The following is a 24,220-nucleotide window of genomic DNA, read 5'->3' on the forward strand; positions in this document are numbered from 1 at the left end:
TCAGAGGGTCCTGGTTTCTGTTCAGTCCGGATGAGTCCAGGGGTCAGCTCTGAGGTTTTGCAGGGATCAGGTCTGGGGTTCTGCAGGGATCAGGTTTGGGGTTCTGAAAGGATCAGGTTTGGGGTTCTGAAAGGATCAGGTCTGGGGTTCTGAAGGGATCAGGTCTGGGGTTCATTCTGGATCAGTGTGAGTTTATTTTAACTTTAACTTGAAGTTTGTCTTCTGTAATGTTATTGTTGGTATTGATGCATGTTGTCTTTCATCATTTTGACTTGTTTGTTTGTTGTGTCAGCTCGGCCGTCTGGAGTGTCTCTGTGCCTACTGGAACGTCAACAGTCCAATCTTTTACAAAGGATCAAGAGAAAACATCGTAGTGAGTCTCTAGTCAGAAACACAAAGTTCACCAGATATTCACTCAACAAAGATAATGATCCTTCTCCTGCTCCTCCTCCTACTTCACCTCCTCCTCCTGCTCCTGCTCCTTCTGCTCCCCTTCCTGCTCCTCCTTCTGCTCCTCCTCCAGGATCAGTTGAAGTGTGGGATCAGCAGTAAAGACCAGGAGCTTCCTGACTATCAGTACAGTGAGTTTATTACATTTATTATTATATTATTAGGGTCACGGGGCAATCGCACCGAGCACTACTGTTATACTGTGGATTTTTTCTTCTTCTTCTTCCGGACGCAATTTCGTCCCGCTACTAGTCCTACAACTTGAAGAGTTGCAGGACAAATTATTTATCAAAATGTGCAGTTTGATCGGGATCGGTGTGCTATTACTTTTCTCTACAGAATACGAATTTTTCTGCCCAAAATTTTGCATTGAAATGAATGGGACAGCCAGAAAAAAAATAGCGAAAAAAAACAATAATTGGAGATTTTTAAACGTCTACTTCTCCGGCATAATTTTTCAAAATCAAAAAAACTTTATTTATATAGCACTTTTCATACATGGAAATGTAACACAAAGTGCTTTACAAAAAAAAGAAAAAAAAGAATAAGAATTAAAAACACACAATAAAATAACAAAACCCACCCCTCCCTCCCCCACATACACATCTTTATGTACTCACATGCACATAGACACGCACGCACACAAACACACACTCAGACTCACACACAGCACATATTGTATGACAGTGTCGAGACATGGCAAGGCACCGAGGATCCAGATGAGGAGTGCAGAGCCGCCTAGTCCCCTGGGCCCAGGGAGTCTCCAAGGCCACATCCCCATGGGCAGACCCAACACATCCCCCAGTGTGGATGCCCCCATGAGGGAACACTGGAGCTAAAAACTAAAAGACTAAAAGACAACAGGACAAGATAAAAACTAAAAGACTAAAAGACAACAGGACAGGATAAAAACTAAAAGACTAAAAGAAAACAGGACAAGATAAAAACTAAAAGACTAAAAGACAACAGGACAAGATAAAAACTAAAAGATTAAAAGACAACAAGACAGGATAAAAACTAAAAGATTAAAAGACAACAGGACAGGATAAAAACTAAAAGAGAACAGGGCAGGATAAAAAATTAAAAGACTAAAAGACAACAGGTTCTGGTAAAAACTAAAATACAACGGGAAAGAAAATAGAAACGATGTGATGAGCATCTAAATAAGTAAATAGATAAATAGGTGAATAAATAAAATAAAAAAATAAAAATAGTAAAACATTTCACCTAGAGACTCCATTTAAACTTTAAACAGTAGACACAAGTCTTGTGTATCGGTGTATAAATCCACGTTTCGATAGGTCATATAGTTTTTCATCAATCCCTGCTCAATGACCATGATCATTTTTACATGTTTTATATTATTATATTCTTTTATATTATTAGGGCCACAGGGCAATTGAACCGAGCCACAGGGCAATTGAAAACTGCGCAACTGTTGTAGGTGTGCTCCTTGCATATTATATAGTATTATAAAATTACTAGTATTAATTGTTTGAAATCTCTGAAGAATCTCATCACAGTGTACACACACCGGCAGTAGCCCCCATGGCCCTTTCAGAATTTCCCCAGAGGACATTTTCTAGTTGATATTGTAATGTTTCATCAGTCTGTGTTTAACAGGAAGTCTGTTTTATTTTTTTGTTTACAGTTTGTTGAGTTCCTCAGTTTACTGAGCTTCAGATAGAACAGTTGTGTCACAGGGACCTGTAGTGTAGCTCCTCTCTGATTGGTTCTTTGTTTCTAGTCTTCAGGCCGATCTTTGCTTCGGCCAAAATGTGCATCAACCCGACCGCCGAGCTCGAACTGAAGACGCCGAAGGTGAACCTTCACCTGGAGGTCCAGAACATCGGCATCGAGATGACCAAACCACAGGTAACACCTGAGAGACAGACAGGTAACACCTGAGAGACACACCTGAGACAGACAGGTAACACCTGAGAGACACACCTGAGACAGACAGCTGAGACACAGAGGTGAGACAGACAAGTGAGACAGACAGGTGAGACAGACAGGTGAGACACAGAGGTGAGACACAGAGGTGAGATAGACAGATAAGACAGGTGATACAGACAGGTGAGACCTATAGGTAAGACCTGCTGAGACGGACAGTTGAGACGTACAGGTGAGACGTACAGGTGAGACAGACAGGTAACAGCTGCTGAGACAGACAGGTTAGACACAGAGGTGAGACGGACAGGTTAGACACACAGGTGAGTAAGACAGGTTGATGTGGATGCAGTACAGGTGTGTTTGACGTGTCCTCTGCAGTACGTGACCATGGTGGAGCTGCTGGAGTCTGTGGACTGCATGGTGAAGAACGCTCCTTACAGGAAGTTTCGGCCAGACGCACCTGTCCACAAGAACGCCAAACTCTGGTCAGTTCACACAGGAAATGACTATAATTAAAACCGATTCTGACTTTTACTTTGAAACAAACCTGACTTCCTGTTAGCATCCTCTATATAGGCTGAACAGTAGCAAGCTCAAGGGGATGATTATATGAATCAGATGATAAATCAGATGATAAATCAGACTGAATATGTATTAATGTGTTAATGTGTATTTGACAGTATGTGTGTGTTTGTTTCGTGTACCTGTGTCAGGTGGCTGTATGGCTTCAACAGCATCCTTCAGGTCCACATCAGACGGGTCAGTCACATGTGGTCCTGGTCCAACATCAGCCAGCACCGACACAACCTGAAGAACTACAAGACCGCCTACAAGAACAAACTGCTGAGTCAGAACAAGTCGAGCCCAGACACGGAGCGGCTCATCCAGGTTTCATTCTTCATTTATTGTTCAGGGGGTTAATGTGGAGTCACTGAACCTATCACACAATGTTCCTTTTAGTGTCCCAAAGTTTTTGGAATTAAGGTTGGAGATCATTAAGTCTTTAAAGTAATTTTCCAGGACTACCACTTTTAAGTTTTGGACAAAAGAATAAATGTGAAGTCGTCAGCTGGGACTTGATGTGATTCTGAGGACCCAGTGATCTGTGTGAGTAATGTGCTTCTGTCTCTGCAGGATCTGGAGAAAGTTCTGGATGTGTTCAACATCACTCTGGCCCGGCAGCAGGCCCACATGGAGGTAAACATGCACACACATACAGTTTAACCCTTCACCACCTCTCCTCGTCTTCATCGCTCCTCGTCTTCCTCTGCAGGTGATCCGTTCGGGACAGAAGCTGGCAGGGAAGAAGAGCGTGGCGCAGAAACAGGGAGGAGGATTCTTCAGCAGCTTCTTTGGAAGAAAGACCAAGAAGGAGGAGCAGGAGCCGGAGGAGAGCCAGGAGACGGAGAGTACGATATTCACCCATACTACATCGTTTTGTTTTTTTCATACTCCAGATTATGACAGAAGATCTCTCATCTTCATCATCAAGTTTAAAGAATAATCCACTGGATCCAGATCACTCACCATCACATTATTCAGTAGAAGAATCCAAATGACCAAAAACATTTTTTGCAGATTGGGGACTCGGCAGACCTCACAGTGATGGAAAATATTAGAAACATGATTATTATCAGGAAATTAGAAGTCCATTTTCTGTCATTGAAAGCTGTTACAAAACTGAAATGAGACTTTGTATTCTGTCCTAGAATAATGAATCAGTCTGGTTTATGACTAATGTCACAGTTTAAATCTGTAAAGACTATCTGAGGACTGAGGACACGTGTCTCTTCTGTCTCCAGGTTCGGGGTTGGACGAGATCATGACGGCATCAGAGAAAGAGAAACTGTACACCGCCATTGGTTACAGCGGCAGCTCCCACAACCTGGCCCTGCCCAAACAGGTACACACACCTGAGACACTCACCTGAAACACACACCTGCCTATACATACATGCATACATACATGCATGCATACGTACATACATACATAAACATATACATATACATACACACACACACACACACACACATATATATATTTTTTTTTAATGTATATATGTATATATATATATATAGAACATGTTGCTCTGACTGTGGCTCATGTGTGTGTTCACGTGACCAACGACTTAATAACCAACCTAACCTCTGTGTGTGTGTGTGTGTGTGTGTGTGTGTGTGTGTGTGTGTGTGTGTGTGTGTGTGTGTGTGTGTGTGTGTGTGTGTGTGTGTGTGTGTGTGTGTGTGTGTGTGTGTGTGTGTGTGTGTGTGTGTGTGTGTGTGTGTGTGTGTGTGTGTGTGTGTGTGTGTGTGTGTGTGTGTGTGTGTGTGTGTGTGTGTAGTACGTGGCTGTGGTTGTTACCTTCCAGCTCTTCAGGACCTCTGTGACGGTCCGGGAGCATCCAAATGTCCCTGAGATCCTCAAAGTCCAGATGATCGACCTCAGCACCAGGATCTGCCAGAGACCAGGGGCGCAGGCCTTCAGGTGAGTGTCACCTGACCACGCGTCACAGGTTTGATGGCGGCGCTGCGCGGCCTAACGCTGGTGTCTCCCTCAGGGTGGAGGCGGCGCTGCAGCACTGGTATGTGACGGGTCTGCAGCAGCAGGGGGCAGTGCCCTCGCTCATCGCCACCGTTGGAGACTCGTCTTCGTCTCTTCTCAGTGTCGTGTTCGAGCTGAACCCAGAGGAGAGCGCCGCAGACCAGCTGCTCAGAGTCCACTCCCAGCCCGTCGAGATCATCTACGACGCGGTAAGCAGTAGACCAACCTCAAATCTGATCTGTTGTGTGTCGTTGGTAGTTAACGTGTTTGTCCTGCAGCTGACGGTGAACAGCGTGGCAGACTTCTTTAGGACGGGGAAGGGAGTGGACCTGGAGCTGCTGACCTCCGCCACGCTCTCCAAACTGGAGGAGATCAAAGACAAGACCGCCACAGGTCCAGTCACATCCAATATATATATATAATATATATATATATATATATATATATATATATATATATATATATATACATACATATATAAACATATATAATGATTCACAAACATGTTCTTATAAACTGATAATAAACTGTCAAGATTCTCTGATCATTGCACATCCAAACTTCGCAAATCCTTCAAATTCGCTTAGAATAAAGTTGAAAAACGCACAGATCTAAAGACTCCTGTCCCCCTAGAGACTCCTGTCTGTCCCCCTAGAAACTCCTGTCTGTCCCTCTAGAGACTCCTGTCTGCCCCCCAAGAGACTCCTGTCCCCCTAGAGACTTCTGTCCTCTTAGAGACTCCTGTCTGCCCCCCAAGAGACTCCTGTCCCCCTAGAGACTTCTGTCCTCTTAGAGACTGCTGTCCCCCTAGAGACTCCTGTCCCCCTAAAGGCCGCTGAAGTGAACGATCGTTTTCATTTTTTTCAACATTGATCAGCTGATCGTTTCTCTATCAAAGAGTGCGGGACTCACTGAGACCAGAATCCATCAGTGTAGTCTTTACCAGGTCTCTGATGGACTTTGGTCTCTGCAGGTTTGTCTCACATCATTGAGACCAGGAAGGTCCTGGACCTGAGGATCGACCTGAAGCCGTCCTACCTGCTGATCCCCAAGTCTGGATTCTACAGCTCTACGTCGGACTTGATCATCGTGGACTTCGGCAGCTTGCAGGTTGGCTCTCTTCAGCTCATATTATCTATTATATTTATTTATTGTTTCATTTTATTGTTCTGAACTGTTTAATAAAACAACTGATGGAAGAAAATATGATTCCCCCACAAAAAAATGATTAAGTAATTAGTTTTATCTTCAGGCTGCAGCTTAAAAACAAAGAAATCATGGTTTTGAAAGTAGCTTCAGATTGATGAATTGATTGTGTGTGTGTGTGTGTGTGTGTGTGTGTGTAGTTGAACAGTGTGGATCAGGGAGGTCTCAGCCCGTCCTCGTCCTCCTTCTCCTCTCTGGAGGAAATCATGGATCGAGCCTACGAGAGATACCAGGTGCAGCTGCGGCGAGTCCAGGTTCTCTACAGCAAATCAGGTACACAACAAAGACCTGGTCCACTAGTCGTCCTGGTCCAGATTCACTTACAGGGTGTTCTGAAAACATGAATTTTGTTCTCAAGAAAAAAAGCCCATCCACACAAACACTAAAAAAATCTCAAAAGTCCAAATAAAATCTCAGAAAACAGGAAAGTCCACCAAGAGGTTCTGACACAGTCTGATCAGGTCTGACCCGGTCTGACCAGGGGGAGGGATTTAAAATAAAGAAATACCTAAACACACACACCACTACACACCTCATGGATTAAACACCTGTGAATGAATTCCAGGTGAAGCCTGGAAGTCTGCTCGGCTGCAGGGTTCTTCAGTCCAGCACATCCTGCAGCCCATGGACTTCACGGTCCAGCTCGCCAACTGTATGGTGGACAAGGACGCCAGGATGCCCAGGTATGACTCTCACCTGTGGACAGGAGCATGGTCTCTCAGTTGACTCACCTGTTGACTCACCTGTTGACTCACCTGCTGACTCACCTGTTGACTCACCTGTGCACATTGTGCTGCAGGTTTAAGGTGTCGGGGGAGCTTCCTCTGCTGCACGTTAAGATCTCTGATCAGAAAATTCACAGCGTTCTGGATCTGGTCAACAGCATCCCACTTCCAAACATGGGCTCCTCCCCCTCCACCCCCACAGAGAAGGTACACTTGGTACAGTCTGGTCTCACTGTGGCCACTCCCACTGAAATAACTACAAACTGTCAGTCTATCAGTGTTCAGTCTCAGTTTTCAGTCCATCAGCGTTCAGTCTGTCAGCGTTTAGTCTGTCAGCGTTCAGTCTGTCAATCTGTCAGCGTTTAGTGTTCAGTTTGTCAGTCTGTCAGTGTTCAGTCTCTCAGTGTTCAGTCTGTCAGTGTTAAATCAGTCAGTCTGTTAGTGTTGGGTAACAACAATTATAATAATGATAGTAACAATAATAATAATAATGATAATAATAATAATAATAATTATAATAGTAGTGGACTGAAGTGACAGTATTTCTCCGTGTGTCCTGCAGCTGCCGTCTTTGGCGGACGCTCGACCACGTGCGATCAGCCTTCACCCCTCCCTACTGGACGCCATGGAAACAGGTGAGTGCTGCTGCGCTCTGATTGGCTGTTAAATAGTTGAGTCGTGAAAACTGATACAAACATTAATGGTTATTAGTATCATCTGCATTGTGTTTTCTAAATGTTTCAGTGGCTGCTGTTCTCAGGTTTCCTGCTGTGCTAACCCTAACCCTTTATTTATTGTAGTGATGTCATTAATGATGAATGATGTCATCAATAACTCAGTTTGTGCTGCTGTGTTTCAGATTCAGATGAAGATGTGAGTGAGAAGTCGACAGATGAGGAGCACCAGCGCTCGGCTCTGGAGGAGCTCACCGACCTTCACTTCAAGTTCGAAGTCAAAGAGGTTTGTCAGTTTGAAGCCCCGCCCCCTGGGACGGCGAGAGATGTCCTGATCCTGTTTTGAACTGTTCCATTGACTCTGACTTGAAACCGACAGAGATGTTCTCACACTTTCTTCTCCTGAGTAAAACTCACCAGATGAGGCTCTCTGTGTCCAGGTGCTGCTGGAGCTGACCCGGCAGGTGGACCAGGAGAAGACCGTCCTGTCCCTCAGTGTCTGTCAGCTGGGAGCTGAAGGGAAGAGGCGAAGCTTCGACCTGAGCGTCACAGCGTACCTGCGCAGAGTCACACTTGACTACTGCGACGTACCCGGTAACCACTGACTCATCATTTTGTAACCCAACTCCGATAAAACATTACCGTATATTGATATAAATATATGTAAAATTATATATAATCAATACCAAAGAAAAACATTCAGTGATGTTTCTCTGCAGACGGACGGAGTCCTCTGCACCTAATCAGCTCCTCAGACCTGCAGAGCTCCGAGCTGCTGAAGGTCCAGTTCATCAAGGTGAGCACACACACACACACACACACACAGCACCTCCGGTCGGAGCACCAAACAGGAAGTGCCTTTAGTCTACAGTGTGTCAAACTTCCAGCAGGGGGCGCCACCATCCGGTCCTCTCTTTCTCACTTCATTTATCAGCTCAGAACAAACATTCTGCTCTCAGTCTCTAGTTTCTTCTAAAGACAATCTGATGTTACTGTGTAAATAATGTCCCATTTACAAGAAAACAGATGATGAAGCAGGTGTTGTTGGATTGACAGGTGGCTGTCATCAGGATAGAAGCAGAACAATGTGTATCACGGCAATGTGGAAATTTAAACACAACTTTAACCCTTTCACCGTGTTTTCACTGAATCACAGTTTATTTCAACATTTTGTTCATTTAAAAACGTCTTGTTCAGCATTCGATTGGACTCAAACACTCAAGGAGTCTCTGTTCAGCAACGAACATATACATACATAGTTTATGTTTATGTCACTGTCCATATATGGTCTCTGTCCATATGTGGTCTCTTTCCATATGCAGTCTCTTTCCATATATGGGCTTTGTCTATATATGGTCTCTGTCTATATATGGTCTCTGTCCACATACAGCCTCTGATGTTTGTGTGTCCCTGCAGGCCGACCCTGGCGGGCCTAGCTTCCAGACGCTGTTCAATAACACGGAGCAGATGCTTAAGGTGATTGGAGCATGTTTCCATAGCTACAGGTGGGCGTACGGAGGCGGGGTTAGAGCCTGTGACTTCCTGTCAGCTGACTCTCAGGTGTGTTCACCTGTTGCAGGTGGAGTTCTCTTCTCTGGACTTCCTGCTTCACACCAAAGCCCTGCTGTCCACCATCAGCTTCCTAAACAGCGCCGTGCCGGTGCAGCTCGCCGCCGTCCACGACCCTGACAGCAGGAAGCAGGTGGAGAAGGCCGGACGGGGCAGGACAGGTGAGCACAGACCGCCCCATCACAGGTGAGTCCTGTTCAACGACCTGCGTCTAACAGGAAATATCCTCCGCAGCATCTAAAGGAGCCAAAGACAGCGGCGTGTTCAGCTTCAAGTTGTTCGCCGTGTTGGGCTGTTTCCATGTGGAGGTGTGCGACGACCGCCGCAGCATCGCCGACATCAGAGTTCAAGGTACGCACACGCTTTACCATGACCTGGAGGTCCCACAGGCTGCTCATTACATCATCATGTGACGCTCATTACATCATCATGTGGCACTCATTACATTATCGTGTGGCGCTCATTACATCATCATGTGACGCTCATTACATCATCATGTGGCTCCCATTACATCAGCTTAAGGCGCTCATTACATCATCATGTGGCGCTCATTACATCATCTTGTGGTGCCCACAGGAATCGATGCATCCGTGTCGATGGCGGCCAAGGAGACGGAGGTGTTTGCCCGACTTAGAGACATCGTGGTCACAGACGTCAACCCCAGAACCATCCACACCAAGGTCAGAGGGTCAGAGATCAGAGGGTCAGAGATCAAAGGGTCAGAGATCAGAGGGTTAGAGTTCAGAGGGTCAGAGTTCAGAGGGTCAGAGGTCAGAGATCTGAGGGTCCGAGAAATCGGGGACTTGTTATATAAAACTTTAAATCTTGACTCTGATGATTCAGTTCATTATTGTTTCTGTTTTATGAACTGATCCTGGTTCTGATCCTGGTCCCCCTGCAGGCAGTATCCATCGTGGGCGAGGAGGTGTTCAGCTTCAAGCTGTCCCTGTTTCCAGGAGCGACGGAGGGGGAGGGGTACGCCGACATGTCACGGGTGGACGGGAAGGTCACACTGCGTCTCGGCTGCATCCAGATCGTCTACCTGCACCAGTTCCTCATGTCTCTGCTGGTCAGATAGGTTTCATATTTATAGATTCATATTCTGAATCGTCTACAGGCTGTGTTTTATATTTTCACATCAAAGATTATACTATGAGCATAAATATCAGCATCATAAATCAGAAGAGTTCTGCTTCACATGAAGGTTTGTAATAAACAACAGGTAATAAGGCCTTTAAAGGCCTAATAAATATAAATATGAATAATAATATAATCATTAACTACTGCATTACAGAAACATTTATTGAGGGTGACTTCATTACTTTTACTTTTTTATGACGAGATGTTTTTCAGACGGAGCAGGAATGCCTTTAACTGAACTTTTCTGGAGTTTGAAGTTGTTGTGTGTTTGTTCTTGTTGTTGTGTCTCATGTTTTTCGTCTTGTTGGTGTGTTTTGTTCTTTCAGGCTTCTTTTAGCTTTCAGTGTTCTGCTGACGAGGTACAGCTCCTAGCATACAGCTCTGATCTGCATCAACCTGCTTTAGCTCCACCTTCAGTCATCACTGAGGCTCAGCTCCACGCCACCCACTAACCATTTTATATATATATTAATATGTTATATATATATACCATATATTAACCTGTGCAGCTCTGTTTTTAAGATGCTGCAGCTTTATTTTTCTGAAGTTTTCTGAGGAATGGTCCTGAAGTTCAATCAGATGTTTAAACTCTCCTACAAACAAGAAACGATTTTGATATATAAGGTTAATCAAACTGATAACCAAGTTATATTTTAAACTCTGCTCAGCAAGGTTTAATCGAATTAAGTTTAAATTTTTTAGTGTAACATGCTTTATCCCATTCAACAAACAAACGGAGCGTCTCGTTGGTTCTTCTGTGGGAGGTTTGACTCTGTGGTTGGGATTGATAAATCCACCACGGTGTACCCGGTCCTCAGACCTTTAAACTCCTTTTCATGCTCAGGCAGTGACGGGACTCCCTAAAAACACTGTTCCTCCGGGGCTGAGCCTAATGTCACGTCAGCTCTCGTTGAGTCATCTCGTTACTTTTTGAGTAAAGTGCAAAACTGAAGCATAAAGAGTGGTTTATTAACTATGTTTTTATTTTTCTGTGATCATCGATTTCATAGACAAACTTTTAAGCTGAGCATCAGTGACTAGATGAACAGAATAAACATCTATTTTATACTTCTTTAGAAATAAACCAGTTTGCACTGAGACGCTCCTCCGGGTGGAACAGGTTTTATAGAGTCCTGCTGACTCAGCAGATCAGATCAGATCCACCTCCTCCATCAGTGCTCTGCAGCTCAACCCCCCACCCCCACCCCCCACTGCACCCTCAGTCACATGACCTCTGCCTGTGTGACATCACTTCCCTCTTGAAAATGGTCCTGAACCTTTTGAACTTTATTTTTGTTTAAAATGTAAAATGCAATCAATGAACCTTTGAGGATAATTATTATTATTGATTCATGAATATGTTTCTGCATTTCTCTTCAGCAGATTTCATTAATAATAACTTAATTAATCAATAATAAACTGCCAAGTGAATGCAAAAACATTTTGTTTGGCGGATGAACGACTCGTTTATGACGATGACGATGGTCTTTTTCGTGTTGTTTGACGTCTCACTCTGATTTGTTTCTTCAGATGTTTGTCGATAACTTCCAGACGGCTAAAGAAGCTCTGAGCGCCGCGACGGCTCAGGCGGCGGAGAAGGCGGCGTCCAGCGTCCGCGGCTTCGCCCAGAAGAGTTTCCGTCTCTCGATGGACATCAAACTAAAGGCACCGCTCATCATAGTGCCGCAGTCCTCCACCTCGCACAACGCCGTGGTGGTGGATCTGGGTCTGATCACGGTTAGAAACAGCTTCTCGCTGCTCCCAGCTGAAGGCTTCTCTCTGCCGGCCGTCATCGAGAAGATGGATGTGAAGCTGACACAGTTGAAGCTCTCCAGGTATCCTAAACATTAACAACCACAACAACCATAACAACAACAACCCGAGAGCCAGAAATTATCCATGAACTCTGATTAAATGTGTTTTTAGGAGCACCTTGAAGCGAGATTCTTCTCAGCCAGACATCGAGATCCTCCAACCAATCAACTTAGAGCTGCTCGTCACCAGAAATCTGGCTGCTTCCTGGTTAACCAAGATCCCCGGAGTCCAGGTCCAGGGAGTCCTGCTGTCCCTGAACGTAGGTGTCCCGTTTGTTCTTATATACAGTTCCTGTTGGTTGCCCCCTGCTGGACGTCAGACAGAATGCAGGTTCTCATTAAACTGTGCTCCTCAGATGAGTCTGGGCGAGGAAGACCTCGGCGTGCTGATGAAGATCCTGGTGGAGAACATTGGCGAGGGGACCAGAGAGCACAGCATGGACGTCAGGAGACACGTGGCTCAAGGTAACTTCCCCCAGTGCATTATGGGAAATCTGACAGACCACAGACTGTAGAAAAGAGAGGACCCCATCACAGTGACCACACACACACACTTACCGGTTTGTGACGCTCATTTGGACTTAGTTGGACCCAGTTGGACTCAGCGTGACACGGCTGGACTCAGTTGGACTCAGTTGGACTCAGCGGGAATCAGTTGGACTCAGCTGGACTCAGTTGGACCCAGCGAGACTCAGCTGGACAGCTGGATTCAGTTAGACTCAGCTGGACTCAGTTAGACTCAGTTAGACTCAGTGGGACTCAGTGGGACTCAGCGGGACTCAACTGGACTCCGCCTGACTCAGCTGGACAGCTGGACTCAGTTAGACTCAGTTGGACTTAGTTGGACTAAAGTTGGACTCAGCAGGACTCAGTTGGACTCAACAGGTCTCAGCAGGACTCAGTTGGACTCAACTTGACTCAGTTGAAACAAACTCATTATCACATATAATTTTCTCATAGATCAGATAGATTTCTATGCTGTGCCTCTGATTCTAACGTTTCCTCCTCAGAGAGGGCGGAGCTTGCTGAGCAGCAGGTGATGATGTCATCACAGAGATCTGACATGTTGGCCGGTGGCGGTCAGACTGAGAACACGGTCAACATTCTGCTGAACTTTGAGATCAAAGAGGTACGAAGAGACGCGAAACATTGTCCGTTCTCAACTGTTCCTTTGTTCTGCTGACTCTGGGTCCTGTCCCATCAGGTGCTGCTGACGCTGAAGAAGCCCCGAGACCAGAACGAGACGCCGTTCCTCGTCTTCCACGTCGCTCAGCTCGGCATCGACACCAAAGTCCGCCAGTACGACATGTGCGCCACGACGTTCGTCAAAAAGATCACCATGAAGTGCCTGGAGTTCAAAGGTCAGTGAGCAGGCTCTCCAGTCCTGGAGACAGGTTCCAGACCTGGAGACGGGTGTTGATGCTGATGTTTTCTGTTCCAGACTCAAGCGGCGAGCCGCTGTGTCTCGTCAGCTCGTCAGTGGAGTCCGGAGCCGAGCTGCTCAAAGTGCAGTACCTGAAGGTGAGGCCTGTTACCTGATCACCTGTCAGTCCTACCACCTGTCAGAGCTCACCTCAAAGCTTCTGTTTGTGTTTCTGCAGGCGGACCCCTCGGGACCGAACTTCTCCACAGTCTACAAGAACACGGAACAGATGATCAACGTGAGACAGACTGATCTCTTTTAACTGTTCAGAGACTCAAAACTGATTAAATTTAAATGATCTCATCAACTCGATAATCAGAACGAATGTTCAGAAAAGTTTTTCTGACTTTAGAAGAGACTGAAAAATAATGTGGTGTTCAAACAAACTGAAGAACAGCGTCCTCTGTGCAGGTAAACACACTTGTCAGGTAAAGAAATAGATTACTCTCTCTCTCTCTCCAGGTGATGTTCACCTCTCTCGACCTCATGCTGCACACCGAGGCTCTGCTGTCAGCCATCAACTTCCTGTCGGCGGCACTATCCTCTGACAGGGCTGCGTCTCCAGAGAGAGACATCAGACCAAAGACAGAGGACAAAACGCCGTCCACCAAGTCCAGTCAGTTCCACTCACACACTCACACACACACACACACACACACACACACACACACACACACACACACACACACAGTTAAACTCTATGTTTTTAATTTGTTGTTTTGTTTCCTTTCAGCTGCCTTGATGTCACCTGCCAAAAGTGACATCATCGACCTGAAGGTGATGATGTCACTGGGAGCCTTTAACGTCCTGGTGTGCGACCAGAGCTGCAACATGGCCGATATCAAGATCCAAGGTACAATTTCACTCTGCGGCCAAACAAACAAGCATTATTGATGTTTTTCAATAAACATAAAAAGTCATGTTTACTCATGTTTTTAAATTTCCTGGCTTATTATCTTAATTAACTGGTTACAGGACTGACACAACACATAAATATACACTGAAATAATAATAAATCAGATATTTTAAGCTTTAGTAAACACAACGGTCAGCAGGCGACCAAACACCTGACCTAACGGAACCGGACTCTGGACTAACCGAGCTGGACTCTGATGTGTGTGTCCTTCAGGTATTAACGGCTCTCTGCTGATGCAAGGACCACAGACTCAGATCTCAGCCCGCCTCAGAGACTTCATCGTCCTCAACGTGGATCCCAAAAGCATCCACAAAAAGGTCAGTGACTCTCTCACACTACCCTGGACTCCCTCAGACTGCCCTGGACCTCGTCAGACTACGCTGGACTCCCTCTAGACTCTCTCAGACTACTCTGGACTCACTCAGTCTACCCTGCACTCTCTCAGACTACCCTGGACTCCCTCAGACTACCCTGGACTCCTTCAGGCTACCCTTCAACTCTCTTAGACTACCCTGGACTCCCTCAGACTACCCTGCACTCTCTCAGACTACCCTGGACTCCCTCAGACTACCCTTCACTCTCTCAGACTACCCTGGACTCCCTCAGACTACCCTGCACTCTCTCAGACCACCCTGGACTCTTTCAGACTACTCATGGCTCCCTCAGACTACCCTTGACTCCCTCAGACTACCCTGCACTCTCTCAGACCACCCTGGACTCTTTCTGGACCTCCTCAGACTAGCCTGAACTCCCTCAGACTAGCCTGGACTCCCCCAGACTACCCTGGACTCTGCAGGACTACCTGATACCCCTGGTGTTTCTGTTTTCCAGGCGATCTCCATCGTGGGTGATGAGGTGTTCAGCTTCACCATGAGTCTGACTCCGAACGCCACCGAGGGCGCCGGATATGCTGACACGTCGAAGACTGACGGCAGAGTGAAGCTGAACGTGGGCTGCATCCAGGTGGTCTACCTGCACAAGTTCGTCATGTCCCTGCTGGTGGGTCTCACAGGGATGGGTGGAGACATGGACAGATGTTTTAGGATCTTTTCTGTCAGTTTGTCTTTACAAATGTTTCTAAGAGTTCAATGACAGTGTAGATGTTCATGTACATTAGGCTTTATATTCTTTGCTGCTAGAGATATTAGCTTTTATTGATGTGTCAGAAACCCTGCTTCTTAAAACATGAATCCGAGTCAATGGAAACAACACACGGTCGATTTCTGGTTTCTGCAGTCTGATCTGGTGTCTTAGCACCACTGTACTTTGCTCTGAGATCTGAAATCCCTTTGACTGAACGAGATTCTGTTTCTTTGTTTCAATCAGAACTTCACCAATAACTTCCAGATGGCTAAAGAAGCTCTGAGCGCCGCGACGGCTCAGGCGGCGGAGAAGGCAGCATCCAGTGTTCGAGACTTCGCCCAGAAGAGTTTCCGTCTGTCTGTAGACATCAAGCTGAAAGCTCCACTCATCATCATCCCCCAGTCCTCCACCTCCCATGATGCACTTGTGATGGACCTGGGTCTGATCACGGTGGGAAACAGCTTCTCACTGCTGCCGGTCGATGAACGCCCGCTGCCCGCCGTCATCGACAACATGGACATCCAGCTAACGCAGCTCAAACTGTCCAGGTCAGATTCAAAGATCTGCCCCAGAGGTCACAAACAAACTTCAGTATAACAATAATAATAATAATAATAATAATAATAATAATAACTAGGGCCGGGACTCGATTAAAAAATTGTATCTAATTAATTAGAGGCTTTGTAATTAATTAATCAAAATTAATCGCATTTTAATCGCATATAAATATTTGACCTGAGAACAGTGACAAGTAATTTTTTCACATGGGTTTTTAGTATACCATTGAATAATGACTGAATACATGAGTTTAAGTAAGTAAGTAAGTAAGACCAGTGCAATTTTTGCCATTAAGTGTAGCAGTAGCATATTTAGAAATATAGTACATTTCAGAAATTCAGGTAGCCTTTAGGTAGGTAGACCTTCTGTAAACTATAATACTTTGGTTTTAGGGTCATAGCTTGCACACAACCATGTATTGCACCCTGAAAAAATGCATGTACTATAGGCTGGACATAAAGTGGCTGTCGTTTTTCGTTTGTTTTGTTGTGGCACAGTTCCTTTAATTGATGATCTTTGCAGAAAATGTTAGAGTGGACTGTTACACCTCAGTAGATGATCTTTGAAAAAAATGTCTAAAGAAAACGCTAGAGTGCGCTGTCTTGTGAATCGTAGAAGATCTTCGTACCTGTTGTCTGCAACATGCTCCTGTAAAAGAACCGAGCTTTTAAGTAAATAAAGTTGCCAAGAGAGAAGACTTTAAGTCATCATTGCAAGGGTGCAACACATGCTCTTATCGACGGTGGCCTGGTCGGGTATGCATGCCCAGGTGCCTCCAGGTCCACCTGGTGACGGATCGGCACCACACAGAACCTCAGTGGACTGTGCCAAACTGAGCCAAGTTTTGTGTTAATCTGAGTAATTGTTGCCAAGATTCGCACCACTTCCTGTTTTTACTACAGCTGACAGGAAGTAATTACTCTATAACTTGGGCATTCTTTGGATTATCAAAATTATTTTTACACTGTTTAGTCATGAGGTAGATCAGATTCTATGTTCTACATATCGTGCAGATTTGAAGGAGTTTGAAAAAGAAAATAGAGTTTTATTCACGATTTCACAGAAAAACATTTTTAGGTGGAAATGAGCGTGGCCTATGTAACAAACTTCAGCTGAACTCGGGGAACGTGAACATGTAAGTTTTAATGTGGGATATAGTTTGCTTGAGTTACAAGCCAAAATGACCTTGCCTTGTCAATGGCCCCACCTGCTGGTGAACATGTGTCATAATAATAATAATAGTATTATTCAGTCGCTTCTTTTCTTCTGCCCCTGCACAAACTGTACTTTGTGCTTTTATTTGAATATTGAAACATTCTTATGTAGCAAAACACACTGATTCTCTGCAGACAGACTGTCAGTAATAAATAAATCATGTATAACAATTCTATTGTTTCCTATCAGGACCTGTATGGACCCGGCCTCAAGTCAACCCAGCACCGAGCTGCTGGAACCAGTAAACCTGAACCTGAACATCAAGAGAAACCTTGCAGCTTCCTGGTACAAGAAGATGGTTCCGGTGGAGATTGATGGAGATCTGAAGCCCATGAAGGTAGGTCACTTCAAACCACTGAACCTCTTCAGACGCTCGGCCGTCTCTCAGAGGCTGCAGCTGCAACATTACAGCAAGTAGATGAGCGAGTTATCAGGTCACCATATCTTGTTGGCATCAGGCTGAGTAACAGTCCACAGACGCTCACTTTCAGAAAACAACTGACATGTCAGTTTTTAGGTTGACCTCATACCTCCAGAGTTATGATGAAATTGGATTTTGTATGTCCCCACGAGTCTCTTTACTGACATGCCCACTTTATGTTGGTAACCCACGAGTCTCCTCTTTGCTGACATGCCCTCTTTATGCTGATAACAGTCAGTGTTTCTATTGCAGTAAATGTCATTGTGTCCTCTTGTGTGTGAGTCTTTGTGCATCCTGGGGTCCCTAAACAGTCTGTGAGCTGCATAAATCGGGTCTGACTGGAAAACTGAGACTCTTGTGGATTCAATGAGCCCAATGTTCTTCATGTGTGATGATGTTAGTGAGTGAAACTTGAGCTCAGTGTATAAAATGAGCTGCTGTGACCTCTAGGATAATCACAGCCTCATGAAACTTTACAACCACAAACTAGAGACCTGGAGCATTCAGAGGATGGATGGCTGAGACACTAGATTCACAATAAGCAGCAACACAACACAAGTCAAAAGTTTTTGAAACCAGATCACTGCATGGGTTTTCTCTGCTGTTTTGCTAGTATTGTTCTGCTTTTATTTGAGACATTGCTGAGTGATGTTTTTGGCAGCACCAGTCCATCAGGGTTTCCCCCTAAATGTTTGCCTTTTGACACTGTTTCTAACTCCACATTTTTGTTTTTCTAACCAGTTGTCATGTTCACCCCCAAAGGTACAGTTTGTCCTGTAGTGTTAAAGAGTACACCTCCACAGGTTCAGTTTGTCCTGTAGTGTTAAAGAGTACACCTCCACAGGTTCAGTTTGTCCTGTAGTGTTAAAGAGTACACCTCCACAGGTTCAGTTTGTCCTGTAGTGTTAAAGAGTACACCTCCACAGGTTCAGTTTGTTCAGTTTGTTGGTCTCCTGTAGTGTCCACGTACCTTTTCCCCTCCTCGTCTCCTCCTGTGCTGTGGTTTATGATGTCTGGACCGGCCTGCATCTCTGAAGTATTTAACACTGAACGTGTTAAAATTAATGAAAATAATGTTATGATGGACAGTAAATTGCATTTTTATCTAACCAAATATTCTGCTTCCATACTTTTTGGCATTTAGCTTTTCATTAATCTGTATCAACTGAACTGGAAGCTGTTATATTCATTAAATACTTCTGGTAAAAAACAAATTCATTTTATCTGATGAATCACTTTGTTGAAATGAGGATTTAGTTTAAAGATATTTCATTAATATGACGACAGACATTCTGAGCTTCATTTGAATTTAAATGTCAAACGATGACATCATCCCTCCTGTCAGCTGACTCAGCAGCTCATCGGCTGTTTGTGTCTGCAGGTGAAGCTGAGTCAGGACGACTTGAAGGTGCTGCTGAGGATCCTGGCGGAGAATCTGGGAGAGGCCGGCAGTCCAGAACCCCCGGCCCCGAGACAGGAAGCTGGTCTGCAGCTCCGAATAGCCGGAGACCCCCAGACAGGTCTCTGTTATATTATATTATATTATATTATATTATATTATATTATATTATATTATATTATATTATATTATATTATGTTATGTTAGGTTAGGTTTATTTTTACTGATAAATGTAATTTTTTAAGAAGTGTTCCTGAAGCTTCTGATCTGTTTTTGTTTCTGATCAGTTCTGGTGAGTACAGGTTCTGTCGGGAAAACATCTGCCAGCGGCGCCGAGGAGGAGGAGGAGGAGGACGATGTCGAGAACCTCAAGTTCAATTTCAACATCGAGTCTCTGGGACTGGTCCTGTACCGCCACCAGCCCACACAGGTGTGTGTGTGTCTGTGTCTGTGTTGACCCTATCTGTGTGTGTGTGTCTGTCTTGACCCTGTGTGTGTGTGTGTGTGTGTGTGTGTGTGTGTGTGTGTGTGTGTGTGTGTGTGTGTGTGTGTGTGTGTGTGTGTGTGTGTGTGTGTGTGTGTGTGTGTGTGTGTGTGTGTGTGTGTGTGTGTGTGTGTGTGTTGCAGTCCTCAGTTCTGCAGCACCAGGACTCTCTCCGGTTGGGGGAGTTTGCTCTCCACCTGCTGAAGACTTCGGGGAAGGTTCTGAGCGGCGGCAGTGTAGAGGTGACAACCATCCTCGGCGCCTGCACGCTGGATGACCTGAGGACAGGCGTGGAGAGGGTGACGTCACGGTAACGGTCACATTACCGCTGGTTTCTCTTGTAACCACTTTATCTCTGCTGGTGATTCTGATGAGATTAAAAAAACTAAAGCAGGCAGGAAACATCATCTCTGCTGTTTAATGAGTAAAAACTGATCATATTAAATCATATTGATGACTTCATATCGACGGCGTTAACTCCTCTGAACTCGCTTGCAGGATGGTTGGTCGCAGAGACGAGCAGAGCCCTGAGGCGATGATCGACGTGACGTATCGACAGAGCGCCATGGAGCGCGAGGTGGTGGCCGTCCTGCAGAAACTCTACCTCTGTGCCAGCGTGGAGTTCCTAATGGCCGTGGCAGATTTCTTCTTGCAGGCTCTGCCTCAGAGCCCTCAGACCGCCGCCCCCGCGCCCGGTGACAGACTGCCTCTGAGACAGACTGCCGAGTCGCGAGTGGACACCAAGACGGGTGAGACCAACAGACCTAACGGTCAAATGTAGTTAATACTAAACTGAAGACAGCAGATAAATGATATATTTACTATAAAAACAACGTCTAGACTTCACACACTCAGGCTAAACAATGGTTCAGAATTTATTGAAATCACTAGCCTGGGTATACCCATACTGCCTTGCGCTTGATTTCATTTCGAACTGCATCACAATCTGGCAACTACGGCTGTTTCTTAGCCCTGTTTTAGGGATCCAATCTCAGAAAGGGGAGGGACGGCACGACGATGACAAACTACTCTACAAATGGAAGCTTGTAGTTTTGTAGTTTTCTTATGGATCCAACATGGCTGCAGCAGACGCGAAACTCTCTTTGGATCTAGCTGTAGACGGCGTTTTAAATAGTTTAGATCAAAAGTTTATTTTAAAAGAAGAACAACGTTTGACTTTACACTCCTGTTTCACCACGAAAAAGGATGTTTTAGCCTTGCTTCCGACAGGATTTGGCCAAAGCCTAATCTACCAACTAGCCCCGCTACCGCTCACTGCTGTAACGCCCTGATCTCGCTACGAGCCGGGGGACAGCGGAGCCGCCCAGAGACCCACAGCAGCTCGTCTATTGGCCATAAAATCAGTGGATGTGTGTGACTGAATGACATGAGGGGGAATAAGGCATAAAAATAAATAATCTTGCAGAAAGCGAGAACTGGAGAAGCAAAGCAGCAAGCAACACTCTCTCACACACACACACACACACACACACACACACACACACACACACACACACACACACACACACACACACACAAACACACACACCAACACTGCTGGTAGACTGTGAGCGGCCAGAGTCAGAACATGCTGCAGAAAAACGTTGCAGAAGCAGAATTGAGCATTTTAATCTCAAAGTAGAGATGGGCTAGTCTGGCTATGTAAACATAAATTTCTGTCGCTCTACATACGTCATCTGGTATAACTGATACGATTGGCTAAGAGCTACCTACAAACGCTTTTGATAGACATTCGTAGCGCCCAATAAACGGCTCTGGAGGATCGTAAACCACGCCTCCTCTACGGAGAAATGAATTACTGGTGTCCAGACTAATCTCATTTGTGATTAGTCTGGCGTTAGCCAGGCTATGAAATCACATCATTAATAATGAAATATCCAAAAACTCCTGGTGAATGAAGACTGACCAGTGATATTCTATCGACTGAAGACTAACATCCGTTTTGTGAAGAAGTGAAGAAATGAGAGTAATAATGCACAGAAAGAGGCCTTTTTTCCAGAATAATGAAACATATGATTAATTTCTAACTGTTGGTGAACTGAAACAACCTTCGGTTTGGTCCTGTCACTGATTTCTTAAATGTAATTTATCAGATTGTGGATGGCACTGTTATCAGAAGCGATAAACCAAAACGTATATATACGTCAATATATTTTATTCTTATTAATCTTGAATCAATAAACTTTGCCCGTAGCAGCCGCAGCGCTCAGGACTCGCCTGCGAGCGGTGGTGGTGGACCCGGAGGTGGTGTTCGTGGCCAGCCTGATGAAGGCCGACGCCCCCGCCCTAGTCACCTCCTTTCAGTGTGACTTCACCCTGCAGGCCGAGCAGGACGGGACCCAGAACATGAGAGCCAACCTGAGGGAGCTCAAAGTCCTCGCCTGCCCCTTCATCCGGGACCACGGGGACACGGCCGTCACCACCGTAAGATCACACCACGCTTAGATCCTGTGATCCTCTTTTATTCTCATCAAATGATTCAAAATGCTGCCCCTCCAATTCTACCTGGAACAAAAAAACACATCAGTTAACTGCACATTCTGCCCCGAGTCTCTCAAGAACAAACCTGACGCTTACTCTGAATCTGTCCAACAGGTGTTGAGACCCTGCTCCGTCGCCCTGGAAACAAAGACCCGTCCGAACCAACCGCTGAGCGGCTGCGTGACGGTCGAGGAGGTCATTGTCAAGGTACGATAAATTCTTTTGATCTCTCTTGTGTTCTTTGGATAAATGAAGAGTGTCTGACTCCTAGTTCATATTTTAAGACACCACAAGTTAAATCAGAATTCAGACTGAATTTTCATCTCATTTCACAGTTAATCTTTCAATCCAGATTTTCGTGTGTTTCTCATGCGGATCAGTTTTTTTTAGGGCTGGGACTCGATTAAAAGAATTAATCTAATTAAGTAGAAGCTTCGTAATTAATTCATCGAAAATTAATCACATTTTAATCGCATATAAATATTTGACCTGAGAACAGTGAGAAGTAATTTTTTCACATGGATTTTTAGTATACCATGGAATAATGACTGAATACATAAGTTTAAGTAAGTAAGTAAGTAAGACCAGTGCAATTTTTGCCATTAAGTGTAGCAATAGCATATTTAGAAATATAGTACATTTCAGAAATTCAGGTAGCCTATAGGTAGGTAGACCTTCTGTAAACTATAATACTTTGGTTTTTTAAGTAAAACACACTACTTTCAAGTACATTCAGAACATTGGAAACCCTGACTATTAGAAAACATCTCTCTGTTGCTTCAGAGGCCATAACAGACTTTGTTGATTTACCAACAGCTGGTTTAAAAAAATCTAATTTCTTGTCACAAATTGTCCCATCATCCACGGGGCCAACCAAAGCGCTCTCATCAGCTTCTTCCTTCATGTTCACTGTGGTTTGTTGTTGTCTGAACTCATGAACGCTAGTTGGTGTTCCAGTATAATCGGTCCGCCTGAAACTCATCCAGTGAGAAACGTTCCGCGGTGCAAAAATAAGTGTGATTAAAATGTATAAATTTTTTTAACGCGTTAATTTTTGTGTAATTAATTAATCTTAATTAACGCGTTAAAGTCCCGGCCCTAGTTTTTTTATCAGGGAAGTCATCATCGTGTTTCTCTCCGTCAGATCTCTCCGTTCATCCTCAATACGGTGAAGACGATAACAGACGGCATGACGGCCAAGAAGCGTGACGAGCAGAGTCAGGAATCGCAGGTGGACGTCGGCGACCTCTGGTCGGTCAGAAACATCTATGACTGTAACTACTGGTTCCTGGGAGTGGACCAGGCCACAGAGGTGACCGAGAGCTTCACGGAGCAGGACGGACGCAACGATGGCGAGAGCTTCACTGCAGAGGTCAAGGTACGACGTCTTAGCTTCTCCAGACAAGATTTAATGGTGAAACTTCACATTGTGTTTCATGTGAAGTGCAGGTCCATTTACCATTTACCATGTTGACGAGGTGCTGTCCCCCCTCAGGTGGTCCAGGTCACTCTGGAGTCTGGTTTGGGTCATCGGACCGTCCCTCTGTTGCTGGCCGAGTCTTCCTTCAACGGATCGGCCAGAAACTGGTCGTCTCTGCTGCAGCTGAGAGCCGACATGACGCTGGAGGTACTAAACGAATCTGTCTGCTGGATAAACTGGGGACTGTGTCAGAAACACCTGAAATTTGTCTTATTGTGAAGTTTATGATCCTGAAGTGACGCAGCTGCTGAAGAATCAAACGTCATGTCTTAAGGGGGATGTTGACACCTGTTGTGTGTCTGCAGGTGAACTACTTTAATGAGGTTCACGCTGTGTGGGAGCCGCTGATCGAACGAGTGGACGGCGGCAAGCGCAGATGGAACCTGGAGCTTGAGGTGAATCTGCTGTTTCTACAGGATACATTTACCTCTACGATTTAATATACATTAACAGTGTGTCTGGCACTGTAAACCAGGGACGGGCTACTGGAGGCCCAGGGGCCACATACGGCCCGCACCCTCACTTGAAGTGGCCCTCAGTCCAACTACATGCATTTGAGCATGAAATCTTAAAAGTGCAGTGTAAAAATACACAAAATTACTTCTTGCAATTAATGTTGGTCTGCTGTTCTTGCACTGAAAAAAAAAGAAATCACAGTAAGTGGTTATTTTGTATTTGCTTCAAACCTTTTGTATTCCTATTTATACTGTTATACATGCAGTTGTGC

General features: G+C 45.1%; 1 protein-coding gene across 6 annotated transcripts in view; it reads left to right on the top strand.

The window, feature by feature from the left end:
• Positions 1 to 24,220, top strand: part of vps13c (vacuolar protein sorting 13 homolog C) — a 69,456-nt gene that overhangs the window by 13,881 nt on the left and 31,355 nt on the right. For 3 of the 6 annotated variants that reach the window (XM_059357243.1, XM_059357242.1, XM_059357244.1), the window contains 47 exons: positions 293 to 373; positions 524 to 581; positions 2,198 to 2,325; positions 2,722 to 2,828; positions 3,057 to 3,231; positions 3,478 to 3,540; positions 3,617 to 3,752; positions 4,146 to 4,246; positions 4,685 to 4,827; positions 4,901 to 5,093; positions 5,163 to 5,277; positions 5,858 to 5,994; positions 6,231 to 6,363; positions 6,656 to 6,773; positions 6,890 to 7,022; positions 7,378 to 7,450; positions 7,675 to 7,775; positions 7,930 to 8,083; positions 8,209 to 8,285; positions 8,906 to 8,965; positions 9,069 to 9,219; positions 9,293 to 9,409; positions 9,635 to 9,738; positions 9,960 to 10,127; positions 10,525 to 10,557; positions 11,729 to 12,033; positions 12,125 to 12,272; positions 12,369 to 12,477; positions 13,023 to 13,141; positions 13,217 to 13,373; positions 13,454 to 13,533; positions 13,614 to 13,673; positions 13,898 to 14,051; positions 14,169 to 14,288; positions 14,565 to 14,668; positions 15,183 to 15,350; positions 15,678 to 15,982; positions 17,397 to 17,544; positions 19,010 to 19,148; positions 19,315 to 19,457; positions 19,655 to 19,821; positions 20,010 to 20,260; positions 21,727 to 21,956; positions 22,128 to 22,220; positions 23,158 to 23,391; positions 23,509 to 23,640; positions 23,799 to 23,888. In XM_059357243.1, coding sequence (XP_059213226.1) covers positions 293 to 373; positions 524 to 581; positions 2,198 to 2,325; positions 2,722 to 2,828; positions 3,057 to 3,231; positions 3,478 to 3,540; positions 3,617 to 3,752; positions 4,146 to 4,246; positions 4,685 to 4,827; positions 4,901 to 5,093; positions 5,163 to 5,277; positions 5,858 to 5,994; positions 6,231 to 6,363; positions 6,656 to 6,773; positions 6,890 to 7,022; positions 7,378 to 7,450; positions 7,675 to 7,775; positions 7,930 to 8,083; positions 8,209 to 8,285; positions 8,906 to 8,965; positions 9,069 to 9,219; positions 9,293 to 9,409; positions 9,635 to 9,738; positions 9,960 to 10,127; positions 10,525 to 10,557; positions 11,729 to 12,033; positions 12,125 to 12,272; positions 12,369 to 12,477; positions 13,023 to 13,141; positions 13,217 to 13,373; positions 13,454 to 13,533; positions 13,614 to 13,673; positions 13,898 to 14,051; positions 14,169 to 14,288; positions 14,565 to 14,668; positions 15,183 to 15,350; positions 15,678 to 15,982; positions 17,397 to 17,544; positions 19,010 to 19,148; positions 19,315 to 19,457; positions 19,655 to 19,821; positions 20,010 to 20,260; positions 21,727 to 21,956; positions 22,128 to 22,220; positions 23,158 to 23,391; positions 23,509 to 23,640; positions 23,799 to 23,888 — 6,315 coding nt within the window. The remainder of the gene's footprint in view (positions 1 to 292; positions 374 to 523; positions 582 to 2,197; positions 2,326 to 2,721; positions 2,829 to 3,056; positions 3,232 to 3,477; positions 3,541 to 3,616; positions 3,753 to 4,145; positions 4,247 to 4,684; positions 4,828 to 4,900; positions 5,094 to 5,162; positions 5,278 to 5,857; positions 5,995 to 6,230; positions 6,364 to 6,655; positions 6,774 to 6,889; positions 7,023 to 7,377; positions 7,451 to 7,674; positions 7,776 to 7,929; positions 8,084 to 8,208; positions 8,286 to 8,905; positions 8,966 to 9,068; positions 9,220 to 9,292; positions 9,410 to 9,634; positions 9,739 to 9,959; positions 10,128 to 10,524; positions 10,558 to 11,728; positions 12,034 to 12,124; positions 12,273 to 12,368; positions 12,478 to 13,022; positions 13,142 to 13,216; positions 13,374 to 13,453; positions 13,534 to 13,613; positions 13,674 to 13,897; positions 14,052 to 14,168; positions 14,289 to 14,564; positions 14,669 to 15,182; positions 15,351 to 15,677; positions 15,983 to 17,396; positions 17,545 to 19,009; positions 19,149 to 19,314; positions 19,458 to 19,654; positions 19,822 to 20,009; positions 20,261 to 21,726; positions 21,957 to 22,127; positions 22,221 to 23,157; positions 23,392 to 23,508; positions 23,641 to 23,798; positions 23,889 to 24,220) is intronic. The other 3 variants (XM_059357247.1, XM_059357248.1, XM_059357245.1) reach the window with 2 other exon arrangements.

Source organism: Centropristis striata, chromosome 2 (genome assembly GCF_030273125.1).
Source record: "Centropristis striata isolate RG_2023a ecotype Rhode Island chromosome 2, C.striata_1.0, whole genome shotgun sequence".
NCBI lineage: Eukaryota > Metazoa > Chordata > Actinopteri > Perciformes > Serranidae > Centropristis > Centropristis striata.